This window comes from Gymnoscopelus microlampas (assembly GCF_963454915.1).
Source record: "Gymnoscopelus microlampas genome assembly, chromosome: 4".
In the NCBI taxonomy this organism is placed as follows: domain Eukaryota; kingdom Metazoa; phylum Chordata; class Actinopteri; order Myctophiformes; family Myctophidae; genus Gymnoscopelus; species Gymnoscopelus microlampas.
In genome coordinates this window covers 59540681-59568566 of record NC_139941.1, presented here as the reverse complement: position 1 = coordinate 59568566, position 27886 = coordinate 59540681, and the positions used below count along the sequence as shown (strand labels likewise).

The window sequence follows — 27886 nt, the reverse complement described above, 5'->3', positions numbered from 1 at the left end:
CTTCTTCTTTTTCTTCTTCTGCCACTTTTCGCAGTTCTGGCTGAACCGTGCTGTCGCTTTTTACGAAACTCGGCCATATGGTAGATGGTCATGAAAAACGATCAAAAAATAATTCTCACAATCTTTCGTCCAAAGGTGGCGCTATAGCACTCAATTGAAAATGCCAACTTTGAACAGGTACAACTCATGCCCTGTTTGACCTACAGCCATGAAACTTGGATACACATATGCGTCTCCTCATGCTGAACAACTTTCACCCTCTGACTTTTGACCTCTGACCTTTAGATCTCCCACCATTTTGAATTATATGAAAAACAGTCATTGGCTCCTAACTTCTGCATTTTTTCACTCATGGAAAATCCGCCGCCTAGAAGTTGTCGGCAGAGGTCCAAAGTTCAAGTGTTAAACGTTTCGTGCAGATTGCTCCAAAATCCTAGGATTCCATAGATTTTAACTATTGCAGTTTTATGAAAATGATTCATCTGCGCCTAAAACATACATGCAGACTCACATTTCTTTGAAACTTTGCAGAAATGTACAGGGTCATTCCAAATATCACTGAAACCAATCTTACTCCAATTGGCCAATGGGGGGCGCTATAGCAATTTTTTGAAAATGCAGACTTTAAACAGGCATAAGTCATGCCTCGTTTGGCCGAAAGTCGTGAAACTTGCTTACACATGTGCCTTGACTCATGAGGAACACACGTATCGCTTTGACCATTAAACTCCGCCCTTAGATTTTCCGCAATTTTGAGCAGTTTGAAAAATACTTGTTTTTGCCAGTTCTGGCTTAACCGTGCATACGCTTTTTACGAAACTCGGCCATATGGTAGATGCTCATGAAAAACTACCAAGAAATAATTCTCACACTCATTCGTCAAAGGGTGGCGCTATAGCACTCAATTGAAAGTGCCAACTTTGAACAGGTACAACTCATGCCCTGTTTGACCTACAACCATGAAACTTCGATACACACATGCGTCTCTTCATGCCCGACAACCTTTGTGGTCTGACTTTTGACCTCTGACCTTTAGATCGCCCACCATTTTGAATTATATGAAAAACAGCCATTGGCTCCTAACTTCTGCATTTTTTCACTTATGGAAAATCCGCTCCCATCATTATGTCGGCAGAGGTCCAAAGTTCAAGTGTTAAACGTTTCGTGCAGATTGCTCCAAAATCCCAGGATTCCATAGATTTTAACAATTGCAGTTTTATGAAAATTATTCATCTGCCCCTAACACATACATGCAAGACTCACATTTCTTTGAAACGTTGCAGTAATGTCGAGAGTCATTCCAAATATCACTGAAACCAATCTCACTCCAATTGGCCAAAGGGGGGCCCAATAGCAATTTTTTGAAAATGCAAACTTTAAACAGGCAAAAGTCATGCCTCGTTTGGCCGAAAGTCGTGAAACTTGCTTACACTTGTGCCTTGACTCATGAGGAACACATCTATCGCTTTGACCAGTAAGCTCCACCCTTAGATTGTCCGCAATTTTGAGCAGTTTGAAAAAGACTTAAACCCAGGATTTTTCAGCTATTTGCGTGAAACTGTATCATCTGTGTGATCTCCTTTTTCACAGTTCCTTGTCTGTTGGTCCAATGGCGTCTCCCTTAAATGAGTGCCTCACAATCTCAAGGTCGTCAGTTCAAGCCTCACTTGATGCAGACTTCATTTAAGTTGAATTGCAAACAACATGACTGTATCAATGAATACATGTGCAAATGGTAAAGATAACCTGAAATGCATATTTGAGAGTACGTTTTTCAACGTATGACATACTTCATTCTGAAAATAGCCGATCTACAATCTCAAAACCTTTCAGATAGCAACGTGTTTCTGAGCTTGTAGATCGGCTGCTTTCACTGTTTTCGATTGCGAGGAGACATACAATTTCTCTATTGGTAAATGGTTTGTGAACGAGTGATCTTAGTGTTGGCTTGGTTCATGACAGAAGGCAAGAGATTATGATCTTCAACAGACAACATCAGCCTGGACAAAAATAGGACTATAGCACTATAGGTAGTGTTGCAGCCTATTAGTCCGAAGGTTGAGAGTTCGATTCCTGTTAATGGCAATAGGTTGAGATGTCCAATCAATCCATTCTGTTTCCATCTCTCTCTCTCTCATCAATCTATTCCGTTTCCATGTCTCTCTTCAATCTATTCCGTTTCCATGGCGCTCTCTCTCTCTCTCTCTCTCTCTCTCTCTCTCTCTCTCTCTCTCTCTCTCTCTCTCTCTCTCTCTCTCTCTCTCTCTCTCTCATCAATCTATTCCGTTTCCATGTCTCTCTCTCTCTCTCTCTCTCCAGTTTCCATGTTCTCTCTCTCTCTCTCTCTCTCCAATCTATTCCGTTGCTATCTCTCTCTCTCTCCAGTTTCCATGTCTCTCTCTCTCTCTCTCTCTCTCTCTCTCTCTCTCTCTCCAGTTTCCATCTCTCTCTCTCTCTCTCTCTCTCTCTCTCTCTCTCTCTCTCTCTCTCTCCAGTTTCCATGTCTCTCTCTCTCTCTCTCTCTCTCTCTCTCTCTCTCTCTCTCTCTCTCTCTCTCTCTCTCTCTCTCTCTCTCCAGTTTCCATTACTCTCTCTCTCTCTCTCTCCAGTTTCCATGTCTGTCTGTCTCTCTCTCTCTCTCTCTCTCTCTCTCTCTCTCACTGGCCCCGTATTATCGCTGCTTGCAGCTATATTTATTATTATTATTGCTGTTATATATTTCGCTAACTTCTTCTCTTTAACTTTTAAATTAGTGAAATGACGTTTGCATTGAAAACAAATGTATCTATTGTTGGTTCGTGCGCATGTGCGTGCCTCCTGCCTTCATTTATTATCTTTTTGTATGTTTTGTGTGTGTGTGTGTGTGTGTGTGTGTGTGTGTGTGTGTGTGTGTGTGTGTGTGTGTGTGTGGGGGGGGGGGGGGGGAAGGGGGGCGGGGCTTGTGTCGTGTTCGTGTCGTGTTTGTGTGTGCACGTCATAGAGTTGTTTGGGTGCGTGCGCATGTGCGTGCGTGTAACAGCGTGTGTGTGTGTGTGTGTGTGTGTGTGTGTGTGTGTGTGTGTGTGTGTGTGTGTGGGGGGGGGGGGGGGGGCTGTGCTTGCGTACACGCGAGAGGGCATTCCCGGGGATGCCCTCTTGCATGTACGCATGTCTGCTTGTCAGACCAATCACAGCCCTTGTTGTTTTGTCCCGCCCCTTAAATCCCCCGTTCTTGCAGAGCTCGGCTCAGTTCTCAAGGTTTACAGCGGATGCTAGGTCGCTCGATACTAGGTCTCTCCGGTCGATGATTGATTACTATGGAAACTGTTCTACTTGATTTCGGTTCATATATCACTCATCTACTTTCATTTCGTCGTCTTTTGTTTGAGGTGAGTAATATTACTTGATATATACTTTTTCCCCGCCTTTATTACTTTATTTTTATTTTTTTCCCGCCTTTTTTGGACTACATGAACGTTCAGATTTCAAACACAGTTTTTACCCCATGGCCACGGATGTTATAATTATGTACGGGCCCTCAGAAGTAGCCGTATCTTCCGTATTGTTCAATAAAAACGCATCTTAATCCAATCGGTGGCCATTTGCTCATAGCTGGCACACTCTATCAGAGTGCAGTACACCTACCAACCGATGGGTAATGCAATTGAAAGCATGGCGGACATGCTGAGAAAATAGCCACCGATCGGATTAAAATGCTTTTTATTGAACAATACTGAAGATACGGTTAATTCTGAGGGCTCGAACAGAATTGTCACATCCGTGGCCGTGAGGTGAGAACTTTATATTTGAAATGTGAACGTTTATGTACATGTACGGGCCTTAAATGAATTAAGAGCAAACGCCAGGTTACGTTTGTTTCAGGCCCCAGGTGTTTATGGTTTGTTTTCATAAACAGCCTCTGAAAACTGGGTTAAAAACAACCTAGGCTAACCAGTGCTAACGGCTATAAACGTATGCCTACAACTTCCGCATGGCAGTGACGTTTTAAATGATTACATTATCAACAGTATCGCTATCATGTTTATGTATTTACCAGGGACACAGTGCACATTAATCAACATGTTGGTTTTCACATCCGTGTAATGAACCAGAGTTAGCCAGAAGCTAGCTTTCATCTGTAGTCCCTGAGCAGGCTGTTAAAAGTGGTGATATACCTCATTGGTTCTCAAAGTGGGGTCCGGGGACCCCCAGGGGTACTTGAGGGGGTTCCAGGGGGTCCCCAGCTAAATGATGGATAGGAACCAAATGGACCCTTATGGGTCTGTAACTCTGAGTGTCCAAATGGAACCAAATGGACCCTAACGGGTCCATTTGGTTCCATTTGGACACTCTCAGAATTAAATTAACATTGATTTTACAATATAAATTGGGGTCCCAGAGATATAAATGCCATTAAATGGGGGTCAATAGCCTAATGGATGTCAAACTGGGGGTCCTTTGAAGTTAAAATGGTTGAGAATCACTGCTAGAGAGCCGTAAAAACCTTCTCTTATTGGGGTCCCTGGCTTAACTTTTCAAATGGGGGTCCGTGGGGTAATAAGCGTCTATTTGGGGGTCCTTGACATGAAAAAGTTTGAGAACCACTGGTATAGAGTAACACGAGTTTAACGCTAGAAGGAGATGCTGTTGTAATGTGACTGTTTTACTAGCAGTAAATAGACATTCATTTGACGCACTGTTTGGTTCAACAAGTGTTTATCTGCACCGAGCAGCATTGTACTGGGTTGACTAATGTTACAGGACGACGCGGTTTTGCGGTTGTTTTCATTAACCTGGTTGCTTGTTTCTCTGAACCTGGCAACAACTGCCATGTCCGCTTATTGTAAGCGGATGGTCGCGCTTCTTTTGGGGCTTGTTTTGGGGTTGAAAAGGACCGTAATGAGAGTAGACGGTACACGGTCGGTCGTACCGTGTCGGTCGCGCATGCGCGCCACTCTCAATTGTGTATTAGGATCATCATATTTATGATTATGTGTCCACATTTGTCTCTAAATTGTGGAGAAACTGTCGATGCGGAACCAAACTGTCAAGCAATTGTTTCCGCCCAGACACGTTTCACTGTCGCACATGTAGAAAATAGCAGATCTACAAGCTCACAACGCGTCGCGCTGCGACGCGTTGTGAGCTTGTAGATCGGCTATTTTCAAATAGACTATGTATAAAATAAGGCTAAAGTGGTTAAGGTATGTTTTATAATGTAATACTTTATATCTTAAAAGTAACTAGTAACTAAAGTTTTCAAATAATTGTAGTGGAGTAAAAGTACAATATTTGCCTCTGAGATGTAGTGGAGTAGAAGTAAAAGTATTGGAAATTGGAAGTACTCAAGTAAAGTAGAAATACCTCAAAATTGTAGGCAAATAGGTTTTATAAAATGTTCATGAATAGGAATTAATATTCACATTTATATCCATGAATAACTTTGGTTAACTAGAACACTGACCTGACTTACTTGCAAATCTATGGCCACATCAAGACTTTATTTTAGTCTAAATATTTGTCCCTTCCTGCTCCAACTTAGAAGGACAGAATTGTGTAAAGTGGGCAGGGATCACGATGTAATCTATTGGTTGCTTCATGCCAGTGTTAGACTTGATTTAAGAAGTAGTGCTTTTCCAGTCAGAAGACAGATTGAAAGAAGCTGTCTGATTCAGTACATACTGTGCTTTTTATATCTGGTGTCCAGATGCTTCAGTTATCACAAAGCAGCTGAATGCCGTAAATAAATCCCCTCTTCTTTATTCTTTGCTTTTTCATTTAGCAAGGATTTTAAGGATGCACGATTTTGGCCGATATCCAATTACCGATTATTTATTTCTTGGTCAAATGAAGCAATACTGCTATTTCTCTTTTCGTCTATTACTGTTATAGCCTACCCTGATTTGTTTTTCCCTGCATCAGGCTTATTACAGTTATTCATTTAATATTATGTCGCAGATTGAAGGGAAGATGGAAATATTCTTTCCTTAGGGCGATCTTAAACACTAAGTGTTTACACCAATGGTTCTCAAACGTTTTCATGTCAAGGACCCCCAAAATTATATGTATTTGGCCGCGGACCCCCATCCAAAAACATTTTGTTACAGGGACCCCCAGAAGCAAAGATTTGAGTTACAAATGTTCGCTTAAAAATATATATATTCAAAGATTTGCACAAATTTTCAACATTTTTCAAAAATAGCAGATCTACAAGCTCATAGCGTGGCACTCGGTGCCGCGCTATGAGCTTGTATATCTGCTATTTTTGAATAGCCAAAGTATAAAAGGTCATAATTATTCTGATGCTATATTTACACATTTTGCTGGGTACCCCCTGGAACACCCTCAAGTACCCCTGGGGGTCCCCGGACCCCACTTTGAGAACCAATGGTTTACACAACATGACCGGCACTTTGGCTACCATATAATAAAAAAATGAGGAAGTTAGGAAACACAAAATAAACATATTTACTCGCGTGACCCATACAAATTTGTATGTGTATATTTGGCACAGATGTATGCATATATGACCACTACGCAAGTTCTATGCTTGGTTCAGGTGTTTGGAAGGACAAAAAAAAAACAGAACATATTTGCATATCTGGTTTAATAAAGACATAAGCCAATCCTTTTACAGCTTCATAAGTCATAAGGGGAACTTTAGCTTTGACGTGTTTTGGCAATTAAAGCAAAGATGTCAACATGTGTGTTTCCAAATATGAGATTTATGATATGAGAGCATTGGCCGTACTGACGCATGCTGGAATGATTACCAACGTTTGTCTGTGACTGTGTTGTGGTATTAAATCATGCTGCAGTGTTTTTAGATCTTACCACAATACTGATATTCAGCATGATGTACAATTTATTTTTTTAAATTTCAATTGAAAAGAAAAGGGGCAATCCTTCTTGAAGGTAAAGCCTTTATTGAATAGCTATAATTTCATTTTAGAAAAAAAAACATGTGTCCACCTACAGAACTCGGCCTTTATGAATTGAATACGCAGGACCACAATGGAAACAAGCCCTCAGGGATTTTTGTGTTATCCTTTTAGCATTATTGTGTAGGCCTTACTGTGCCTCTGTACTTTTTGCAAACCGCTGATAAAGAATTCAATCAATCAATGCCACAGCAATTTGCATGATGCTCAAGCAATGGCTGAACATGGCTTTGCTATCATGCTGCCTAGGATGGCAAATAAACAGTGATATGTTGGATGGATGGATAGGCTTTTAGTTTAGTGGTGTTAGTTAACAAAATGCAGTGTCGTAAACATACATGTCGTTACAATACACAATGTCATTTAGAACATTGGTTCTCAAAGTGGGGTCCGGGGACCCCCAGGGGTCCTTGAGGGAGTTCCAGGGGGTCCCCAGCTAAATGATAGATTAGGCACCAAATGGACCCTTATGGGTCTGTAACTCTGAGAGTGTACAAATTGAACCAAATGGACCCTAACGGGTCCATTTGGTTCCATTTGTACACTCTCAGAGTTACATTGACATAGATTTTACAATATAAATTGCGGTCCAAGTGATAGAAATGCCATTAAATGGGGGTCCGTAGCCCTAATGCATGTCAAATTGGTGGTCCTTGAAATTAAAATGGTTGAGAATCACTGCTAGAGCCGTAAAACATCTTCTCTTATGGGGGTCCCTGGTATATCTTTTGAAATGGGGGTCCGTGGGCTAATAAATGTCTTTGAGAACCACTGATTTAGAAAAGGGTTTGAACAGCTGCTTTTTACAACAAACCCTCAAACGTGTTGCTCTGCTCCGTTCCCCAGGTGGTGAAGCTTCACACCAAGCTGGCGAAACCCATCCCTTCCACGGAGCCCAGCGTGGTCACCCAGACCTCCTCCTCCACCACGGCCGCCCCCAGCAAGACCCCCTCCTCTGGCCTGGGCAGCTCCAGCACCACCTCTTCGTCCCTGTCCATGGGCACCTCCTCCTCCAATGCTTCTGCCTCCACACCCACAACTCCTCCTACCTGAAGCCGGTCAACATAGTGAGCGGTGGCGGGGGGGGGGGGGGGGGGGGCTCGGCAACAGTCTGTCGTCTGCCAACTCCACCCCGCCCCCGTCAAGAAGGCCTCCGCCCCCAAGATGAACTCTGTCGGTCAGTATTGTCGGTATTTGACAATGACTTCATTCTTCACCTTGTTGCCATTATGCTCTGTACTGTGTTTTTGCTGTATTCCTGTTTGATTAGTATAGCTCTGCATTTAACCAGTTCAACCACATGAATCCTAGCGTCCCTATTCGGGGCTTGTCGTAATAGGCAAACATTCAGTGTAAACAAAAATCGTCTCACTACACGTCACGAGGCATTGTGTGAGCTTGTAGATCGGCAGAGATTGATGAGTGATAGAAAAGGGCGGGGCCAATTACAGACCCCTTGCACACCCATCTAAGTATATAGGGTTTAAGTCATTGAACCCCTATGTACTTATCACACAATGAATAAAGAAAACGACTTCCATTTTCACTTTAAAAATGATGAAACATTTTTGTTTTGACAATTTGCACCTATAATGACGTGCCCAAAATAGGGACACCAGGTTGAAAGTGGTTCAAAGACTCATCACTAATAAAGAGTGAAGCTGGTTTCACAGAGCGTGCTTTGCACTCAAAGGCTGCATGTCAATGTCTGGATAAGTCTCTGCCAACTTGTGTAGTGATGGACGGCGACCAGGCGTGCGTTTCCAAACCTAACATTTCTTGAAGTTCTGTGCCTTGTAGAATAACAAGTGTATAACCTAGTTTAACCATGCAGTCAAATGGCCATTAGTTCACTCCTGGCCCTTGCAAATGGAAACGGTCATTGTTTTCCTTTTTTTTTTAAATTATTGTGATTTATTGCATTTGTATGCTGTCCATTAGTCAAAGCATCTGTGGACTAGTGACTCCTCAGTAAAATGTAAAATGGAATGTCACAGTTTTAAGTAAACCAATACTAAGAATCTTTGAATGGGATTGTGTGTTAATAGTGATGTTTTGTTTGTTTTTGCATGATCAAAAATTTTATTTGCAAATTCTTATCGGTTAATCAATTCATTTTTTGTGTGTATTTACGATTAGAGGTTGGGTGTTCACTAATGTCTATGGTAAGTTTACGGTAACTTTTGATTGAAAAATAAGGCCCTGCTACAAATAATAACTTCTCTAGCTGTGGTCTTTTGGAGCAGTAAGGATGAAGTCATTAGGAGACACAATTTCGGGTTTTATCGTATTTTTGGCTGTTCACTTCATCCAATGCCATCTGCAAACTCACAACACCTTGCATCGCCTATTTTCGCCACTAAATAGGCAATTTATGAAATATTGGAAGAGGGTTTGTGCCCAATAGCAATGGTCTGAGACTAAAGAACCCTACCTCCCCCTTCGCCCCTTGCAGGAGGAAACAAACTGCAGACCACGGCGAAAGCGGATGAGATGAAGGCGGCGGAGATATCCAAGCCAACGCCACCCTCCATGGCTGCCCCAGAGACCAAGAATGATATCTCTGATTGGCTGACTGCGGCGGCGCTAGCTGCACTGCAGAACGACGTGCAGCCTGTTGGACACGACTACGTTGAAGAGGTATTCTGACAGTTCACTTGGGTGTTGCTTGCCAAAAATAACTGATCTACATGCTAACACGTCGCATCACGACACATTGTTAGCTTGTAGATCAGTTATTTTTGTGAGAATAAATTGTCCTTTTTTTTAGTAAGGCAAAAAAGTGTGCACAACTGCAGCAGCCCAAATAGGGAGACAGCTGTTTTTTGTTTAACAAACCCCACTGGCCATGAACCAGAGGGGAAGGCCAGTGCTGTGGATGTGGGGATGTAATCGTTCTATATTGCACTCCATCAAACACAAGTATAAAAGAGTTAAAATGAAGACTGGCTCTGAGTCTGCCGTACAATTGTATTTTTACAGCGTTGCTCGGCCATACCCTACCTGTCTATGAGAGGGTCTGTGTGTCACAAACCACAGGACCGATCAGTGCTAAACTTTGCATGCGCGCTACACAGAATTAACTCCACATTGGAGCCATGCTGTTGGATCCTATAAGAGTTCAAGTTAAAAACCACTGCTATAGAGGGAATTGAACATTTTGTGTTACCCATCTCCTTAGGTCCGCAACGATGAAGGCAAAGTCATCCGCTTCCACTGCAAGCTGTGTGAATGCAGTTTCAACCATCCCAACGCGAAGGAGATGCATCTGAAGGGAAGGAGGCATCGACTGCAGTACAAGGTTGGTACATTTTCATAGGTGCAGGCACAAGTGTTATTATTCCTAATGTAAACCGCTCACAAAATGTAAGGAAACTTGAATTTGGGCCATTATATCTCCCCTTTACTAATACCAATCAGTAAAGTGTTATATATCATTTTTATCGGTGATTAGTCACCTTTACAACAAGGTACAGCTTGTAAGCATCGGGCATTCATGGATTGAGCAACACAGGCAAACGTGTGGGTAGCGCCGAGCAAAAATGTGCCAAAATGGCCTGTTAGACTTTTCTGGTGGAATTCACTCTCGTTTTGTCACTGTTCAGTTGGTATTCACCTTTGTTGCTTGGAGCATTTAAGATTGCACTCTCCCACAGTACTAAGGACAAAATGATAAGAAAAAGAAACATGTTGGCCATACACTTCACAAATTTTACACTCAGTTTCAGGGTCCTCAGTAGCGTGTGGAAGATCAATATGCAGCCACAACAGCTTCGCACCTCCTCCTCATGCTGGTCACCAACCTGGCCACTTTCTGCTGTGGGATGGCATCCCATTCCTCAATGAGGATATGTTGCAAGTCAGCCAATGTGGTTCTGTTGGTCACGCTAAGACGTACAGCACGCCCAAGTTGATCCCACAAATGTTCAATTGGGTTGAGGTCTGGACTCACGGCAGGCCATTCCATCCTCTCCACTCCCAAATTCTGGAGGTACTCTCCGATGATCCTGGCTCTGTCGGGCCGAGCGTTGTCATCCTGGAGGATGGCATTAGGTCCCATATTCTGAAGGTATGGGACCGCCACTGGCTCCAGCATGAGGAGGAGGTGCGAAGGTGTTGTGGCTGCATATGGATCTTCCACACGCTACTGAGGACCCTGAAACTGAGCGTAAAATTAGTGAAGTGTATGGCCAACATTCTTATCATTTTGTCCTTAGTACTGTGGGAGAGTGCAATCTTAAATGCTCCAAGCAACAAAGGTGAATACCAACTGAGCAGTGACAAAACGAGAGTGAATTCCACCAGAAAAGTCTAACAGGCCATTTTGGCACATTTTTGCTCGGTGCTACCCACACGTTTGCCTGTGTTGCTCAATCCATGAATGCCCGATGCTTACAAGCTGTACCTCGTTGTAAAGGTGACTAATCACTGATAAAAATGACATATAACACTTTACTGATTGGTATTAGTAAAGGGGAGATATAATGGCCCAAATTCAAGTTTCCTTACATTTTGTGAGCAGTTTATTATCTTTGGCTGATGTCGTTGCTGATAAGAACTGATCTTCAAGTCATGTTTTAGCTGGGACAACGTTATTTTTAGCATGACATGTTTTTAGACCGAAGCGAGTAATCTACACGACCCAGGACACTAGACTGAACTATTTTGAATGGTTAAACAATAAGTCATAAGTTGATCATGCCGTCATCTGTCCTGACATTTCCTCTTCACCTGGTCTTTTAGAAAAAGGTGAACCCTGACCTTCAGGTGGAGGTGAAGCCTAGCATCCGTGCCCGTAAGATTCAGGAGGAGAAGATGAGGAAGCAGATGCAGAAAGAAGAGTTCTGGAGGAGGAGAGAGGAAGAGGAGCACTGGAGAATGGAAATGAGGTACGATGAGGTCTTTGATGACCAGATGATGTTTTTTTGTTTTTTTAACTTGCGTCTCCATTCTGGGGAAAACATCTGCCGAAAATAGTGCAGATGTATTTTCCACGGAGATTTGATGTAGAGGGGAAAACGGGAGGGAACCAAGTATAGACCGCTGGGTGATCCCAGTCGACTAAGTATATAGGGTTTAAGTGGTTCATCAGTGGACATTATCCATGTCTAATCTGCTGAACTCCCAGGTCACTGTTTTTTTTTTCTTCCCCAAACTGCTGAAACTTTCCAGGAAGAAGAGCACCACTGGGATGACAGACGCCGTATGCCCGACGGAGGCTATCCTCAGGGGCCCCCTGGGCCGCCCGGTCTCTTGGGGGTCCGGCCTGGCATGCCCATCCCTCAGCCTCAGGGACCTGTGGTAGGTCCTGGGTCCTCTGAATGTTTGGGCGGTGTAGCCGTCCCTATATGTGAGGTTGGGACATTGACATTTGCTGAACTGTGATTGGCCACCCATTGTACCCCCCAAACCCTGCACTGTGATTGGCCACCCATTGTACACCCCTTCCACCCACAATGGGTGGCCCCTGGACACCCCCACTGACTCTATTCAGCACTGTGATTGGCTAGCGAGACACATGATGAAATTAATAACCTATAAATAGGACTATGCACTTTAAAAAAAAACTTTTTTTTTAAAAGTGAGCTTCCATCACTGTGATGACCACTGTGATGACCACACCTCCCACTTCACACTGGGTGTGATTTTTGGGGCGGTGTAACATTGAACCCCCTATAGGTGAGTTTTGGACACTGACCAATCCTGCACCGTGATTGGCCAATAGTCTACAACGCAGTCTACACCCCTAACCCTTCCATTGTTAATGCAAATCGATACTTTTGCAAAGTCAGCCAATCACATTACAGCAAGTGTCATCACCACTAGCTGTAATGTGATTGGCTGACTTTGCAAATTCAGGACTGTGATTGGCTAGCGAAACACATGACACATGTAGCCCTATGAATAGCAGTATGGACTTTCAAAAAAGTCATTTATCCTTTTTTTTAAGTGAGTCATGTTGTGATGACCACACACCGCCCACTTCACACTGGGTGTGATTTTTGGGGCGGTGTAGCCGCCCCCTATAAGTGAGTTTTGGACACCGACCAAAACATTTGTGTACCCCCTAACCCTTCCATTGTTAATGCAAATCGATACTTTTTTCATATCAGCCAATCACATTACAGCTAGTGTCATCACCACTAACTGTAATGTGATTGGCTGACTTTGCAAATTCAGGACTGTGATTGGCTAGCGAAACACATGACACATGTGCAGCCCTATGAATAGCAGTATGGACTTTAAAAAAAGTCATTTATCCTTTTTTTAAAGTGAGTCAAGTTGTGATGACCACACACCGCCCACTTCACACTGGGTGTGATTTTTTACTATTTGAATGCAGTTTTGCGTTCTGTTAATCAAGTAACTCGTTGCAGAACTATGTCTTTGTCATTAAAAAGTAATTGGTTACAGAATTGCCTACTGAGAATAGTAACTCTTTGGAATACTCTTACATGAACTAAATTGAAACCTCATTGCGATTCCTTTCTTGTCCTGTGAATGAATAGTTTTCTTTCCACCATTTCTCTTTTAGCCGCCTCGTCGCCCCGACTCTTCAGACGATGGCTACGTAATGACCAAGCATGCAGCCATTTATCCCTCAGAGGATGAACTCCAAGCTATCCAGAAGATTGTGTCCATCACAGAACGTGCCCTCAAACTGGTGTCGGACATCATCACTGACCAGGACAAAGACAAGGGCAAGGAAGAGGACAAGGAGAAGGAGAAGAAAGAAGTCGCTAAAGACAGGTGAGGCATCTGAGAGAGCTCAACATCTCTTTGTCTCCTCGTGTTTCTGTGTTTAAACTTCAAACATAAAATATACTTAAAGTACTAGAATGTTTGAAAAATAGCAGATCTACAAGCTCATGAGCTTGTAGATCTGCTATTTTCAAGTAGCATATTTATAAAGTACGGCTAAAATGGCTTTCAAATAATTGTAGTGGAGTAAAAGTACAATATTTGCCTCTGAGATGTAGTGGAGTAAAAGTAATTACAATAGTATATTTGAAATACTCAAGTAAAGTACAAATACCTAAAAATTTTACTTAAGTACAATACTTAAGTAAATGTACTTTGTTACTTTACACCACTGCTAGATAGCCTGCCTGTAGATAGTGCTTTTGTAATAGTTTCTAATTGTAACACTCCTCATACTGCATGAGTTGTAACATTATTATGTTTTCTCCATCAAAGCATGCATGCTGTACGTGTGAAACATCTTGACCGGCAGAAATACATCTGCTTTGAGGGACCACTGTCTTTTACATCATTTCTGGAGTGTGGTGAGTGAAACATTGTTCCACAGCATGCCCTATGCCATTGATGGTGTACAAATTATTGGGGTCCATTTGGTTCCATTTTTACACTGTCTTAACATTGATTTTACAATATAAATTGGGGTCCCAGAGATAGACATGCCATTAAATGGGGGTCCATTAAAAGGGTGAGAATCACTGCTAGAGCCGTAAAAGTCTTATTATTATGGGGGTCCCTGGCATATCTTTTCAAATGGGGGGCTGTGGGCTAATTGTCAATTTGGGGGGTCCTTGACATGAAAAATTGAGAACCACTGTCATATGCAACAACATGCTGGGTGTACAGTACAAGGCACAATCCATTTTATTTAGGATAGAGTGATTCAATGTCTTCAGTAGGGCTGTCAATCTTCCTCATATGATTGAATTTTCTGTGGCTATTTTAATCCATTTTTATGACACATTAATACAAATTAAATCAATTGCACAACGGATTTATCAATAAGCTTGTGCAATCTTGTTTTGTCTTCAGTTGCCAAGACATTTGAAATTCCTAGTACCTCAGACTTAAAGGTCTATGATGACTTGAACACTGAAGTTGACGAGGAGGCGTTTCAGTTTTTTATAAAGAAACCAGACCTTGGTGTGTTGGAGATGTGTTCACCCCAAGACCCAAATCCTGAAGGTGAGTTCTGTTGCTTATCAACATGGAGCCTTATAGCCTCATCCATACAGTCCTGGCTAACCTAAAATGTCACACAGGTATATTTTTGTACTTTGAAATGATCTTTGTTTCTATACGCCCAATGTAAGTAAAAGAGAGAAAGTGTCTGAGGAAGAACTTTGTTGGTGTGTGGATCCTTCCGTATCTAATGTGAGCTTTTTACATTACACTTGCCACAAACATTCCTCTCTTGCTAATCACACGTGTTATGTCAACATTATTGCTAGATTCAGTGAGCCCCTCTGCAAGCAATTCCATTGCCAGCAGCAGCAGCTCCTTTCTCAGCTCTGGTGCAGACAATGACGGGGACTCGGATGACACCATCAGTCCTGCTCCAAGAAACAGAGCTGACCTGACTCGTCTCGCTCAGGTAAGCGTTGCTTTTTTGGGGGGGGCGGTCATGGTTTACATTTTCGTCACCTTAAATATACTTGGCCACCAAATGTAGTGGCCTGTAGGACCAGTGCTTTAAAATATTACTGTCTATGCCTGTGTTTCCCCTCCCTTTTTTTTTACTTCCACTTAGATGGTTGAAAAAATTCTGAAGGACAGACCTGGCGGAGAGAGGATCATTACCGAGTATGCTCGGACAAAAAGCCTAACGGATACCAGAAGACGCGACATGGTGAAGATATTGGTTGCACACATGGCAAGTGAACATGGGTATGTTGTCATCTAAAAATTATGCACCCAATACACAATTTTGGTTGTACTTGGTGCAGGCCAAAATCCTCCTTTTTGCAGAAGGCAGCGGCACAGCAATACTTTTGTTTGGATCTCATACGTGTGTGTGTGTGTGTGTGTGTGTGTGTGTGTGTGTGTGTGTGTGTGTGTGTGTGTGTGTGTGTGTGTGTGTGTGTGTGTGTGTGTGTACTCTGTAGGACGAGTCCTTCAAGGCGTGTTAAAGAGGACTATGCACAGGGCATCACTGCCTTATTCCCATACCTGGCCGATCCCCAGGGAAATTTGGGCTATGTAAGTACATAAAACACCAGTCTAACGCACATTTACACATGCTCATTAAAACCAAATGACACTTTCCCCCCCTCTTTTCTTCTTGTGTTTTAGGAACAGTATTACAGTCCAGTAGATGGGAGTGGGTTTCTGGCATGGCGAGTGAAATCACTTCAAAAAGAAGCATCAGAGGGACAAAAAAAGAGCAGAAATGTTCAGCCACTGACGGGTGTGTGATTTTGATTGTAGTTAGAATTTAAGGGGGAAGTCACATGTTCACACACACACACACACACACACACACACACACACACACACACACACACACACACACACACACACACACACACACACACACACACACACACACACACACACAGGAAGAACCAGTGCAACATGTCATGTTTCCCCCAGTCCACTGTCTAGCAACTGTGAAGATGGATCCTTATAGTAAAAGATCTGCTATTTTTTGAAAATAATAATATATATTCTTTTAAAGCGAACAATAACTCAAATCTTTGCTTCTGGGGGTCCATGGAACAAAATATTTTGAGACGGGGGTCCGCGGCCAAATTCATATCATTTTGGGGGGTCCTTTACATTTTGCAGAATATAAATTATACAGCAGAAAATGTCCTTATGGTTCATCTTGCATATTGCGGCAATAAAAGTGATTCTGGAGGCTACCTAATCGTGACCAAAACATCTCATTGCGATCCGGCTCTAAACTGTTTGCAAACGGTGACTAATTTTAATAGCAAGACTAATAAAGTTCTCTTTTCACAGACTGGGACCAGTGTCCAGGGGCATCTGGACAGCATCACAGAGAGCCTTCAACCCTATCTGCTTGCTGTGGGTACCCAGAAGAGTGTGATTCACAAGTACTTCATTGTGATTGACAAACGTGCAATCCCTTGTAAGTCACCCAGGGGTTGACACCAACGCCTGCCCGACTGCCCGGGGCAGGTAAATAAAATGGTAGGGCAGGTGAAGTGTGCTATCTGGTTGCCCGACGGGCAGGTGCGCATTTTGAGTGGGGATGCAACCGTTTTTTGTTTGGTATAAAACACAACACGAGATATCCGTCTTTAGACACTTGAGCGTGGCCAGAGCGCTCTGTCTCCCCCTCTCCCTCTCTCCCACACACACACTGAACCTGCGACACGGCGAAAACAGCTAATCTACAAGCTCACATAATACTGAAGACACGGGCACGCAACTAGTTATAAATCACCGGGTTGCAAAATCACGTTTGGAATCAAGTGTGAAGAGATACGTTTGTGAGAAAGTGGAGTTGATGACGCGCATGGCTGCTTGCATCCCACCCGCGATATAAAACAAAAACACCCGCTGACTTTTGTCACATGTGCTGCAGTTCCCTACTTGTCTCTAACTGACGTGTAAAAATACAAGAAGCAGCTTGTAAAGCCTTCCTTATGTCAGTATCAGTTCAAAACGGCAGCGCAAGCCCAGTACCTCCGTCAAAGCTTAACACTTGTCAAGTCAGACGAACGTTAATCTCTCAAGAACAGATTCTGCACTGCGTTGGAATCTGTCCTGAAGGTTCGTCAGAACGTGTACACACTGTGTGGGAGTGGGCGTGCCTTCAGATCAGGAAGCAACTTTACCCAATAAAATGTAGTGGGCGGGATTCACGTGTCCGTCGATCTTCCCTGCTGGAAACTAACCGAAACTAATTTAACAATAGCGTCCGCGGAGCAGACAAAACCACGGAAAGATATTCACATTTGAACTTACTCTTTCATCATAGAAACAAGTGGGCTTATAACCAAAACAATCCATGTTCTCTGGGAGAATTGGTGTTAGTGTTCCGTGTAGAAATATTGTTAGTGGGAATGAAAATGTAGTCGCACCACCCGGAAGTGGAGCGGTGAAGGCAGACTTAAACCCCTGTTTCCTTGCGCACTTGTGCTTTGTCGGCATTGTCCCAGAGTGTAACTGAGGAGGAACGAACAGCAGAGGTCGCTGTTTTTCCTTTTCAGTTGTACTCTGGGTTCCGAGATTGGACGAACGTAAACCCTTGACTTCAGGTCGATGAACTTCAAAATAAGAGCGCTTTGGCAAGTTATGGAAAAGTAAGTGTCTTCTGGTCTGTGGAATGTAAAATAAGAGCACTGTTGGCCTATAACATGCTGTTTTCACTAAAAATATAAAATAACAAGTGTTAAAGGTAGGGTAAGTGATTTTCTTTTGTTAAAATAAGTGTTAAATTAGCTCTATATTCTGATAGTACTCATTGCTATAGAGTGTTTGTTCAGTAACATGAGTCTCCATGTCTCACCAGCTCTTTATCAAACAACAACTATAATAACAATAATTGATAGGACATTATACCAAATATATTGATGGTGTTGCTTACAGTAAAGGTACCAATAATACAATTATGTTAATAAATAGTTTAAACTATATCTGCTCTGCTTTGTCTCTACTTATTATTCTTTTTACCATGTGGTTGAAAAGTGAATCTATATGTTTGGTAATGTATTTAGTCACATGTATTTAACATTTACAATGAATACAGATGTGTGTTTTTTTGGGGGGGAATTACTATTCACGATCAGAAGGGTTCTTCACTACTAAAGCTGAACAAAAAGTGAAACTTTGGAATGTAACCTCTCATTAATGCCTAAGCTCATACACATATGAACATAATACACAAAAGTTGTTTGTTTAACTGACAATAATTTTTGCCTTCTACAATCTGGTGTTTTCATTTATTTGACCAACTTATACACTTAACGGTTTGATCCATGCAAGAGTCAAAGCTTGTAATTGAAATTTTTGTCAGACTATAATCTCTGCCTGCTGGATGGAATGGACTTCAATCCCTCTACTGTGTGTAAAATTGTGAAGCAATCTCCATGGACATTAGAGCTTATCCAAAACTCCTGCCTGGTGATGACAAGTCTGTCACAATGTAGGCTAAACAATAGTTTTTCATTGTGGTATTGATGCCATTCAGTAACATTGATGTGCCTGATATGCTGGGGAGTATCTATTTTACAATATACAAAATGGTATGGCTTCAACCCAGCTACTAGCCAGGTCGACTAGTATCGTAATGGTTCCACATGTATTATATGGTGAGACATTCCCAAGTACATTACAAGGTATTTAATATCTATTATCAGGCTGGGGAAAATAGGTGCTGAATCTTATACTCACAAAACATGACATCATAATATAAGGAAAACGTGAAATGTCTTCTGAGTATGTACAACTTGTTTGCAAATAGCAGATATGCCATTTACTCTATATACACAGGGTATTGTCTCCTCACAATATCTCAGATCAGAACAATAAGGTGCTCAACATTGTAACAGGGCCTTTTATTTATATGGTATATATTTCACCACGAATGTTTAGCAAAATGTCCTGATTCCCAAATCATACCCCATCAACCAAGACTGTTAATAATGGAAAATTATATTATTGAGCATTGGAACACACGTTTAATTTAATGTTTAATATGTCCATAATGATTGATGAAGAGCATAGAGTTAAAAAAAAATAAGGGACAGCGCCCTCTATGTCTTGTCCGTCAGACTGCAGATGGACCCTTCAGATATCTTCCCAAATCTCGCGAGAGTGTGTTGCTGGGATAGAGAAAAGTCAATAACAAAGTTGATTTCCTCCTCATTTGTGTCTCTAAAAAAAGCAATTTTAGTATGAAAATCTTGTACATATTGTGTGTCTTGTGACAATTGGGTCCAATATTTAGTTCAGTAACCATGGAGCTAAGGAATGGTTCAGAAGCTGTGTTCACGTTCACAAAATAAATATTGGAATTGGTCTATTTGTTCTATTTGATGCCTCTTTGTTATGCATCTTTTGGGAGGCCAAATACAGGCTTATATTTTTGTAACTGTCATTATTCGACTGTTCTCTTGGGATAAAAAAAAACTAAAACAAAACAATTAAACGTCAACAGTATAGTTTGAATTACTGGCTTGCTCCTCCGGACGCGAAACGTAACGTCTGGGGGGTGACAGATACATTTTTACACCCACCCTTTGTTATTGTGGTCCAAGTGAAGACGATGATTACTTTTAATTGAAAGCCATGTGTAATAATTAAAAGTAACTTCCCCTACACTGTCTATGAATTGACCTTCCTTCTCTCCGTGTCTTACGGGTTGCAGTTGGAGGTTCTTCACCTGCTGTCTCCAGAACAGAAGGCTGAGCTGCTACTGAGGCCTGAGGTTGCAGGCCTGGACAACGGGACCCTCAGCCTGGTCTTCCACAGCTTGATGACCGGTGGTCCTGGGCCCACCCCCACCTCCACCCCCGGATACACATACACCTCACATAGCCCCTACTCACCACCATCACCACCACAGAATAGCTTCAGAGAGGTTGCATAGCTTTAAATATTATACATTTCTTTCATCCAATTAATCTTTTACCAGATTGTTGATGGTAATCTTCATAACCTTAAACAATATTATTTTGTTCTTTTTGAAACACTTGCAGGTGGTGAATGGGTTGATGGGAGCTTTTAGACCTGTTGGGAGCCTCGTCAGTGAGTTTGTGTCTCTCACACGTGAGGTACATACAGCGTACATACATATACTATATGCATATATGAGAAGCCAATTACTTTTTTTCATATGACTAGTTTATTATGATTATGCATATTACATCTGCTAACCTGACATGACCCTGACATTCCTATCTATCTGTTGCTCTCCAGAGAAATGTATCCGAGATCGGAAGCATGACTCTGACCCAGACCCTGCTGAACTGGACCCTAGCTGAGCTGGCTGGCATGTACACGCCACATAATACGTCCATAGCCCAACCAATGGAAGAGTTTGATGTGACAAATGTGGAGGATTGGTTCAACCATGTTGTAACGCCACTATTACAGAGATTCTTACCCCATGGGCAACTCCCTGACCAAATCAAGTATGCCTTCCACCAAGTGTTGTAAGTACAATTCATATTCTTTCATACAGTGAGTAGATGCATGTACAGTCCAGCGTCCATGTCTTTCCAATTATGTTGTGCAGGCTAGTCTTGACCAAAGTCCCAGATTTTCCTGGATGAGCCGAGCTAGTTTAATTAAGAGTGCCGGTGGTGTTAGTGGACTTCTGTTTCCTTTCACATTCAACCCAACACAACACAAAATAATGGAAATCAACAAAAGGGCAACGTTTATTTATGGATTAACTCAAAACGTTTCTTTGAATATTACATGCGAGATAGCAAATATTGATTGAGTAATAACTGGAATTGTTGATTGTAGCCTTAAACAAGTGACCCAAGCAAGGCAGGACACAAAGATTACAAAAGGAAAGACAAACACAAGCCCTTTACTAAGATGTGAACACAGGGTAGGTGGCTGAACAAAGTACAAATTATTAAAGGGAACTTAAATACAAACCGACACAAGGAATTTGTCACTTTGTGATAGTGAACCTTACAAGACAAAGGTCAACAATGTCCTGATTTTGGAGTGATAACAAAGGTCAGCCTGTGGCCACCCTCTGGTGGCCATCCAGAAATATTGCAGGTTATGTCCTTTTTAAGTCCCTTGTTTTGTCCACTGTCCATTATCTATGAATATGATGCTGATTATTGTGCTTGCTAGTTGAACAGCTATTTGGACATGGGCAATGACACCACTGAGGTCCAGGACACTTGCAGCATCACCCTTGAAGAAAGATCATGTGGCGTGAGAAGGCTTTATTAATTGTTTCTGAAATTCTTTAATTTAAATGTATTACACAAAGGATTCCAGATTCTATTCTAGATGTCGTCGGATAGGAAAGTCATGCCTGTACATCCATTATCCTTCTCCCCATCTCTTCTACCAGCTTACCAACGCAGTGGAAAATGTGGCCCGTTTCATGCACTGTGCATGTACAACTCTACTTTTTCCCCCCTCGTTTTAGAACTTCAGTGAGCTTGCGTCCCACTTCAGAGAAGTGTTTGCTCAGGTGGAGTCTCCATCCCTGACCCAGGAGAACCTGGAGGACCCAGACTTCATCAGGATGTGGTTCCAGATCAAACTGCTGCCTCTGCTGCCTACAGTTCCCATAAGCCTCCTCGACTGCCTCAGCTTTAAGAACTTCACCTGTCCTGTTTACCAAGCCCTGTGAGTTGTCCCGTTTATAAAGGGAATGCTATCTTCTCTAGAACATAACTGTTTCCCAAACATTTTCAGCTTGAGACCTGAAAGATACATTTGGTGACTTCCTGGGACCTAAACTTTTAAGAAAAATCATTATGAATTATAAAGTATGCATATTTAAAAAATGTATTTCTTAAAATCTTCTGAAAATCTTTTGTATTCCTTTTCCTTTTCTTTCATTTCTGAAAATCTGTTGATTTAAAAAAAAAAAGGATTGTGGGACTTGCAGGCAAGCAGGATATTTACTTTACCTTACTTTAATTCATAAAACCTGGTCTGTGACCCAAAAATGGGTCAAGAGTAAGACCCTACGTTTGGAAAACACTTATAGTCGAAATACACAAAATAGTCCCGGAATAATGATACATTTCTTTGCATTGCTGGGTCCAGAGTAAAAGATCTGAGTCATCATATGCGTCTCATGGATCCTGATCACAACCACAGCCCAGTGATGTACGAACACTTCATCCATTCCTTCTTGCTACATCACAACACGTCCGGTAAGTGAACCAAGTAGCCATAGCTAGAGACAAGCTCAGAGGACCATTTGTCTGCAGATGTACAGGAATTTCTGTTGCTTTCAGAGTACATTTTTGAGTAAAACATTACTCTTTTCTAATACTATACTATTATAGCCTACACTGACTTGTGTATTTATCTTCAGATCCTCAGTGTGTCTCCTCATCCAGCCATAGTGCAGAATGGCTGGAGGAGAACTTTGGATTCTTCTCCATGTTCGCCCCCATCACAGACTTCTATGACCTCAACCGTGACTTCTCTGGAGTGAGTGTGGATAATCTGAACATTTTTACTGAAAACATTGATTTGATTGTTTGTACTTGACACTACAATTTCAGTAACTTAATAACCTTTCAACCTGGCGTATATTTTGGGCATGTCATCACAGGATTGCAAGATTTTCAAAAACGTAATAGCTGATTTGCGAGTGTGACATTATAATTCGATTACGTATAAAATAGGGCTTCAGTGGTTAAATCTCATATCCTGCCCTCTCTCTGTCTGTCTCTCTCTTGTCTTAAACGTGTCCAGATGGAGGTTCTACACCTCCTGACTCCGAAGCAGACTGCAGAGATGCTGCTGGTGCCTACTCCTCCAGAGAAAGACGTCATCATCCATGCAGTGTTTGACCATCTGACACAGTCTCAAGGAGACTTTCCTGAGTTCCTGCACCACCTGGTTCTGCTCGCTAGAGAGGTAACCTCATCTGTAGAGCGTCTTATGACAGCTTAAAAAACGTACAGCAAAATATAATAGCAATTATAATAATAATTATTATTATTATAACGCATTGACTTTTATTTTATTTCTTAGGTTAAGCCACCCTGTGATGTCTACCAAGTCATGTGAGTGTGTTGTGATGATGTTAAATGGCTTACATTTTAAAGGGGCTAGACCATGAATGTAAAAAATATATATTAAATATAAATATTGCCCCCGAACAACCCCGTGGTCAACAATTGGTATTTTCTTGTGCGCCTGGCGTATTTCATCCAATTAAATGATAACTTCATGAAGACATTGGCATGTGAGGCTGTTGTCCTTTTACCATAATATTTAATATTGTCTGACCACATTACCACCAAGATAAAAGTCTTGTAAATGTATTGCATGAATGAACAGGTATCGCAAATAAAGTGATTCCAGTTGCATTTCTGATCTGGTGTCCCGTCTAATATGTCTCTATCCACTAATATGTCTCTATCCACAACGTCAGGCCTATGTCAGTGAGTCGTTCATCCCAGAAGAGAAAGTCCAGGAGCTGGGGCCTGCGTCACGCAACGCCACTACTGATGACATCACCATGTGGAACATCACACAGATTGACACATTGTGTTCTTTAATGGACTCTTCAGATGGGGAGTGGGATTCAGCTCTGGTAAGTATACAAATGATCTTTGATTGATTGATGGTGTTATTGACAAATATACATGGGGGCGGCAGTGGCTCAGGAGGTAAAGCGTCTGTCTGTTTGTCTGTCTGTCTGTCTGTCTGGCTGGCTGGCAGGCAGTGTAATCAGTGTAAAAGTGTTGTAATGTGTTGTGATTATATTTACACGTTTTTGCATGTGTGTTCGTAAATGTGTGCAGTACATGTATATGGCACTAACACATTTTTTGTCACCATCAAGGCCAAGGCCATCATTTCCAAGTATCTGACTAAGGCGGGCAACAGTCTTGGCAGTGCAGAGCTCAGTTGTGTCAAGGGACCCAACCTGTGTTCCCTGGATACCAGTGTCCTACAGACCATCTCAGAGGACACCCTCAGGTGAGGGGTGTTGGGGAGGGAGCCAGTAGTATCGTAAATCATGTTTACTTTAGTATTTCTTCACTACTTGCACACACTTGAACATCGACATTAATCCAAAAAACTATTATGAAAAATAAATTGGGAGTATTTTGGGCTTTATTGACAGTGTATAGTAGAGCGAGACAGGAAACAGGGAGAGAGAGATGGGGAATGACATGCAGCAAAGGTTGTCGGGACTGGGATTCAAACTCGCGACACTCTGTCAGACTGTATTAGAGCCTTTATATGGTATGCGCCTGGACCGCTAGGCCAACGGGCGCCCCACCCAAAACTATTTTTAACCTAATTAACCCTGGCATCCGTATTTTGGGCTGGCAAAAATAAGAATCAATTATTATTTTATAGAAATAAAAGTCCTAATAATAATAATTCACGCATTTTCACAAATAAAAAAGAAAGTAGTAAAATTAGCATACATTTCTACAAGCAACATCGTACAACAAATTATAAAAGAGTGATGTGTGTGATTCCATGACATATTAGCCAAAAGGTAAATAAGATATGTAAGGGACTGAATTTTAGTGACTGAATAAATTACATTTGTGGTTGAAAATGTGGTAGCACTCTTTTGAGATGTGTGCTGTGTGTCTCCTGGTGTTTCCAGTAATTCCAGTTTGCTGGTAGTGTCCAGCTGTACGCTGGAGAAGAAGAAAGTGCTCTTTAACATCGCAGAAAAAGCCTTCTCTGGACTCAGCCGCACTACAGCTATCAGCACTACCAGCTTCCAGAATACAGAGCCATTTTTGGGTAAGCAAGCATTCATTCACATGTACATGCGTACAAACACATACTGTATATTGCAGTGGTTCTCAAACATTTCCATGTCAAGGACCCCAAGTTCATACACAACTGTCTGTACTGTACTGTATACCAGTGATAATAGCCTAACTCAAAAATCCTCACAATGTCTCAAATTTCTCACGCACGTACGCACGCACGCACACACACACACTTCAGAGATGGATAAATTCAGTATTTTCTTTATGACCTGTAGGTGGTGCATCCCTTTCCTATGTGAGAAGTGCCGCTGCCTCCAATGTCAACATGGACCTGGATACCTTTGTCAATCTGGACCCGAGTGTTGTACAGGTTAGTGGCGTGTGCGTGCGTACGTGCGTGCGTCCTTGTGGTTGTACATCTGGGAAAGGCAAGTAGTTAATGTATGTTTTTATAATATAATCTTTTATATCTACAATAACTAGTAACTAAAGTTTTCAAATAATTGTAGTGGAGTAACAGTATATATTTGCCTCTGAGATGTAAGTAAAAGTATAGACAATTGGAAATACTCCAGTAAAGTAAAAATACCTTCTAATTGTACTTAAGTACAGTACTTTAGTAAATGTACTTAGTTACTTTACACCACTGGATAGTTCATACCAGTGTATTGAAGGATATTTCTTTCTCTTCCACAGGGAAGTCATGTGGCTCTGCTGGGGAAATCTCCAACGGTCAGTTTGTGTACACCGGATCAAAGTTTGGAGGTTCTGCTACAGGTGTCTGTGATGAAGGGTAAGAACATTATAAATATATATAATAAGAACTAGGGCTGGGACTCGATTAAAAACATTTATCAAATTAATTAGAGGCTTTGTAATGAATTAATCACAATTAATCACATTTTAATCGCATATCAATATTTTACTTGAGAACAGGGAAAGGCAATTTAAGTACATGTAAAAAAATAAAAGGCTTAAAAATACTAAAAAGGAGGAAAAACGTTGCGACGCTGAGGAGTGTGTACAGAAGCAGCCTTCCCCCTCCATTGGCGCTCCCATATAATGGGAATTCAATACCCATATAACAATGAATTCAATACCCATATAACAATGAATTCAATACCCATATAACAATGAATTCAATACCAATATAACAATGAATTCAATACCCATATAACAATGAATTCAATACCCATAATTCTAGCTTCACATGTGTACTTTTTATAGAATGTCATATCAGAAGACCGAGCATCGCAGTGTAAAGAATAGTTCTACCCTTCCAGTCAGAGCTCTGTCTTGAAGGAGCAATGTCTGTGCCGGATAGAGCGAGCTCTGAAGCTCAAATGCCTCCTCTGACCGAAAGGAGCCTTGCCTTTAGGGAAGTGTGTTAATAGGATTGATCTGTTGGTACGTTCTAACATTAATCGAGTGTTGATTCCAAGTCCTTGGAATCTATAAGCGAATAATAGTGCCCCTCCCTACCGCCGTCTATAAGGTTCTGACTGTACTCTTGCCTTGAAGACGGTCCGTGTCCGCCGGGATATGACTCTTGTCTGGAAGGGTATAACTATTCTCTATTCTCTACGCTGCAAGGGTCTGTCTTCTGATGTGACAATTCTATAAAAAGCGCAAATGTGAAGCTAGACTTCTGGTCTAGTCTGCCTAGTCTCGGAGGAGGTTGGCCCCCAGACGTGCGGCACGCAAGCCTACCGAACTACTGGTGCCCACGAACCAGCCCCCAACTATGGGTTAAATAGTACCACTGCCTAGTCTCGGAGGAGGTTGGCCCCCAGACGTGCGGCACGCAAGCCTACGGAACTACTGGTGCCCACAAACCAGCCCCCAACTATGGGTTAAATAGTACCACTGCCTAGTCTCGGAGGATGTTGGCCCCCAGACGTGCGGCACGCAAGCCTACCGAACTACTGGTGCCCCAGCTCCACTGGTTCCAGACCAGTCTGGAAGCTGTTCCTCTCCAAGGCCTCTGGGGTGTTGGATGCAGCTCTGGATCTTCTTGCCAACACGGTACAACAAACTAGATCTAACCAGACACTGAAATAAACTGAAACTAAGCTGCTAAGTGTTATGGCAAAGATAGAATGACCAATCACTGAAACTAATTAAAATGAACAATGATGACTCAGTTAGTACATCTCAGACCTACACATAAGTACAGTCTATGTTTATAATTAGTAATTATAAAATGCACCAATGCAAAATAAAAATAAAAGATCAATTATTTCTGCCCAGAAGCTGTTATTTGTCCACATAAAGTCCACCCAGCTTTGGAATGAAAGTTCTCTATTGTAGAGCGAAAAGCCCTGTCCACTATTCTTTACACCAAATGAGCTCACACGTAATGCACATTTAAATGAAATATTGACCCATGTAATCCTTCCCCTAGTCCATGACGATGACTGGTCCATCGGCGTCTGCGGTTCTGGATGTGATTGGAGAGCTGAGAGTGTCGATTCTGACTGATGAACAGTTGAGGGACAGTGATGTCATTGGGAAGTGGTTCTCTGGACGTTTGAGAGGGTTCCTGTCATCTGCATCAGGAGAGTTTCTATACTGCCTCAGCAGCAGGAACCTCAGCTGTAACACATACCAGCAAGTGTAAGTATTGAGCTGGAGACTTCTTCCATCTGTATACCCTTTGACTGAATTTTCCCACCTGGGGCTATCATCTTTATGTGGATGTATTTCACATTTAATCTCCCATAATGGGGTGTTTGGATGAAAAGCATAGTTAAGTCACAATGTTTTGAATTTCTTTTCTTTTTTCTCGTGAGTAAAAAGTCATATAGTGAAGTTGAATTGAGTCCA

General features: G+C 41.9%; 1 protein-coding gene and 1 long non-coding RNA gene across 2 annotated transcripts in view; both read left to right on the top strand.

The window, feature by feature from the left end:
- The first annotated feature begins 15460 nt into the window (after positions 1–15460).
- On the top strand, positions 15461–16055 carry LOC311043789. The gene is made up of 3 exons (XR_014600647.1): positions 15461–15566; positions 15785–15878; positions 15972–16055. It is a non-coding gene; the product is annotated as an uncharacterized lncRNA (long non-coding RNA).
- Positions 16056–18949: 2894 nt separating this feature from the next.
- Positions 18950–27886, top strand: part of LOC311044173 (uncharacterized protein) — a gene marked incomplete at both ends in the record, with an annotated part of 70945 nt that continues 62008 nt past the window's right edge. Inside the window, 13 exons of the mRNA XM_084055592.1 lie at positions 18950–18961; positions 20020–20232; positions 20351–20425; positions 20571–20806; positions 21479–21554; positions 21697–21738; positions 21775–21977; positions 22404–22513; positions 22678–22796; positions 23064–23228; positions 23764–23910; positions 24163–24299; positions 24946–25088. Coding sequence (XP_083911718.1) covers positions 18950–18961; positions 20020–20232; positions 20351–20425; positions 20571–20806; positions 21479–21554; positions 21697–21738; positions 21775–21977; positions 22404–22513; positions 22678–22796; positions 23064–23228; positions 23764–23910; positions 24163–24299; positions 24946–25088 — 1678 coding nt within the window. The remainder of the gene's footprint in view (positions 18962–20019; positions 20233–20350; positions 20426–20570; positions 20807–21478; positions 21555–21696; positions 21739–21774; positions 21978–22403; positions 22514–22677; positions 22797–23063; positions 23229–23763; positions 23911–24162; positions 24300–24945; positions 25089–27886) is intronic.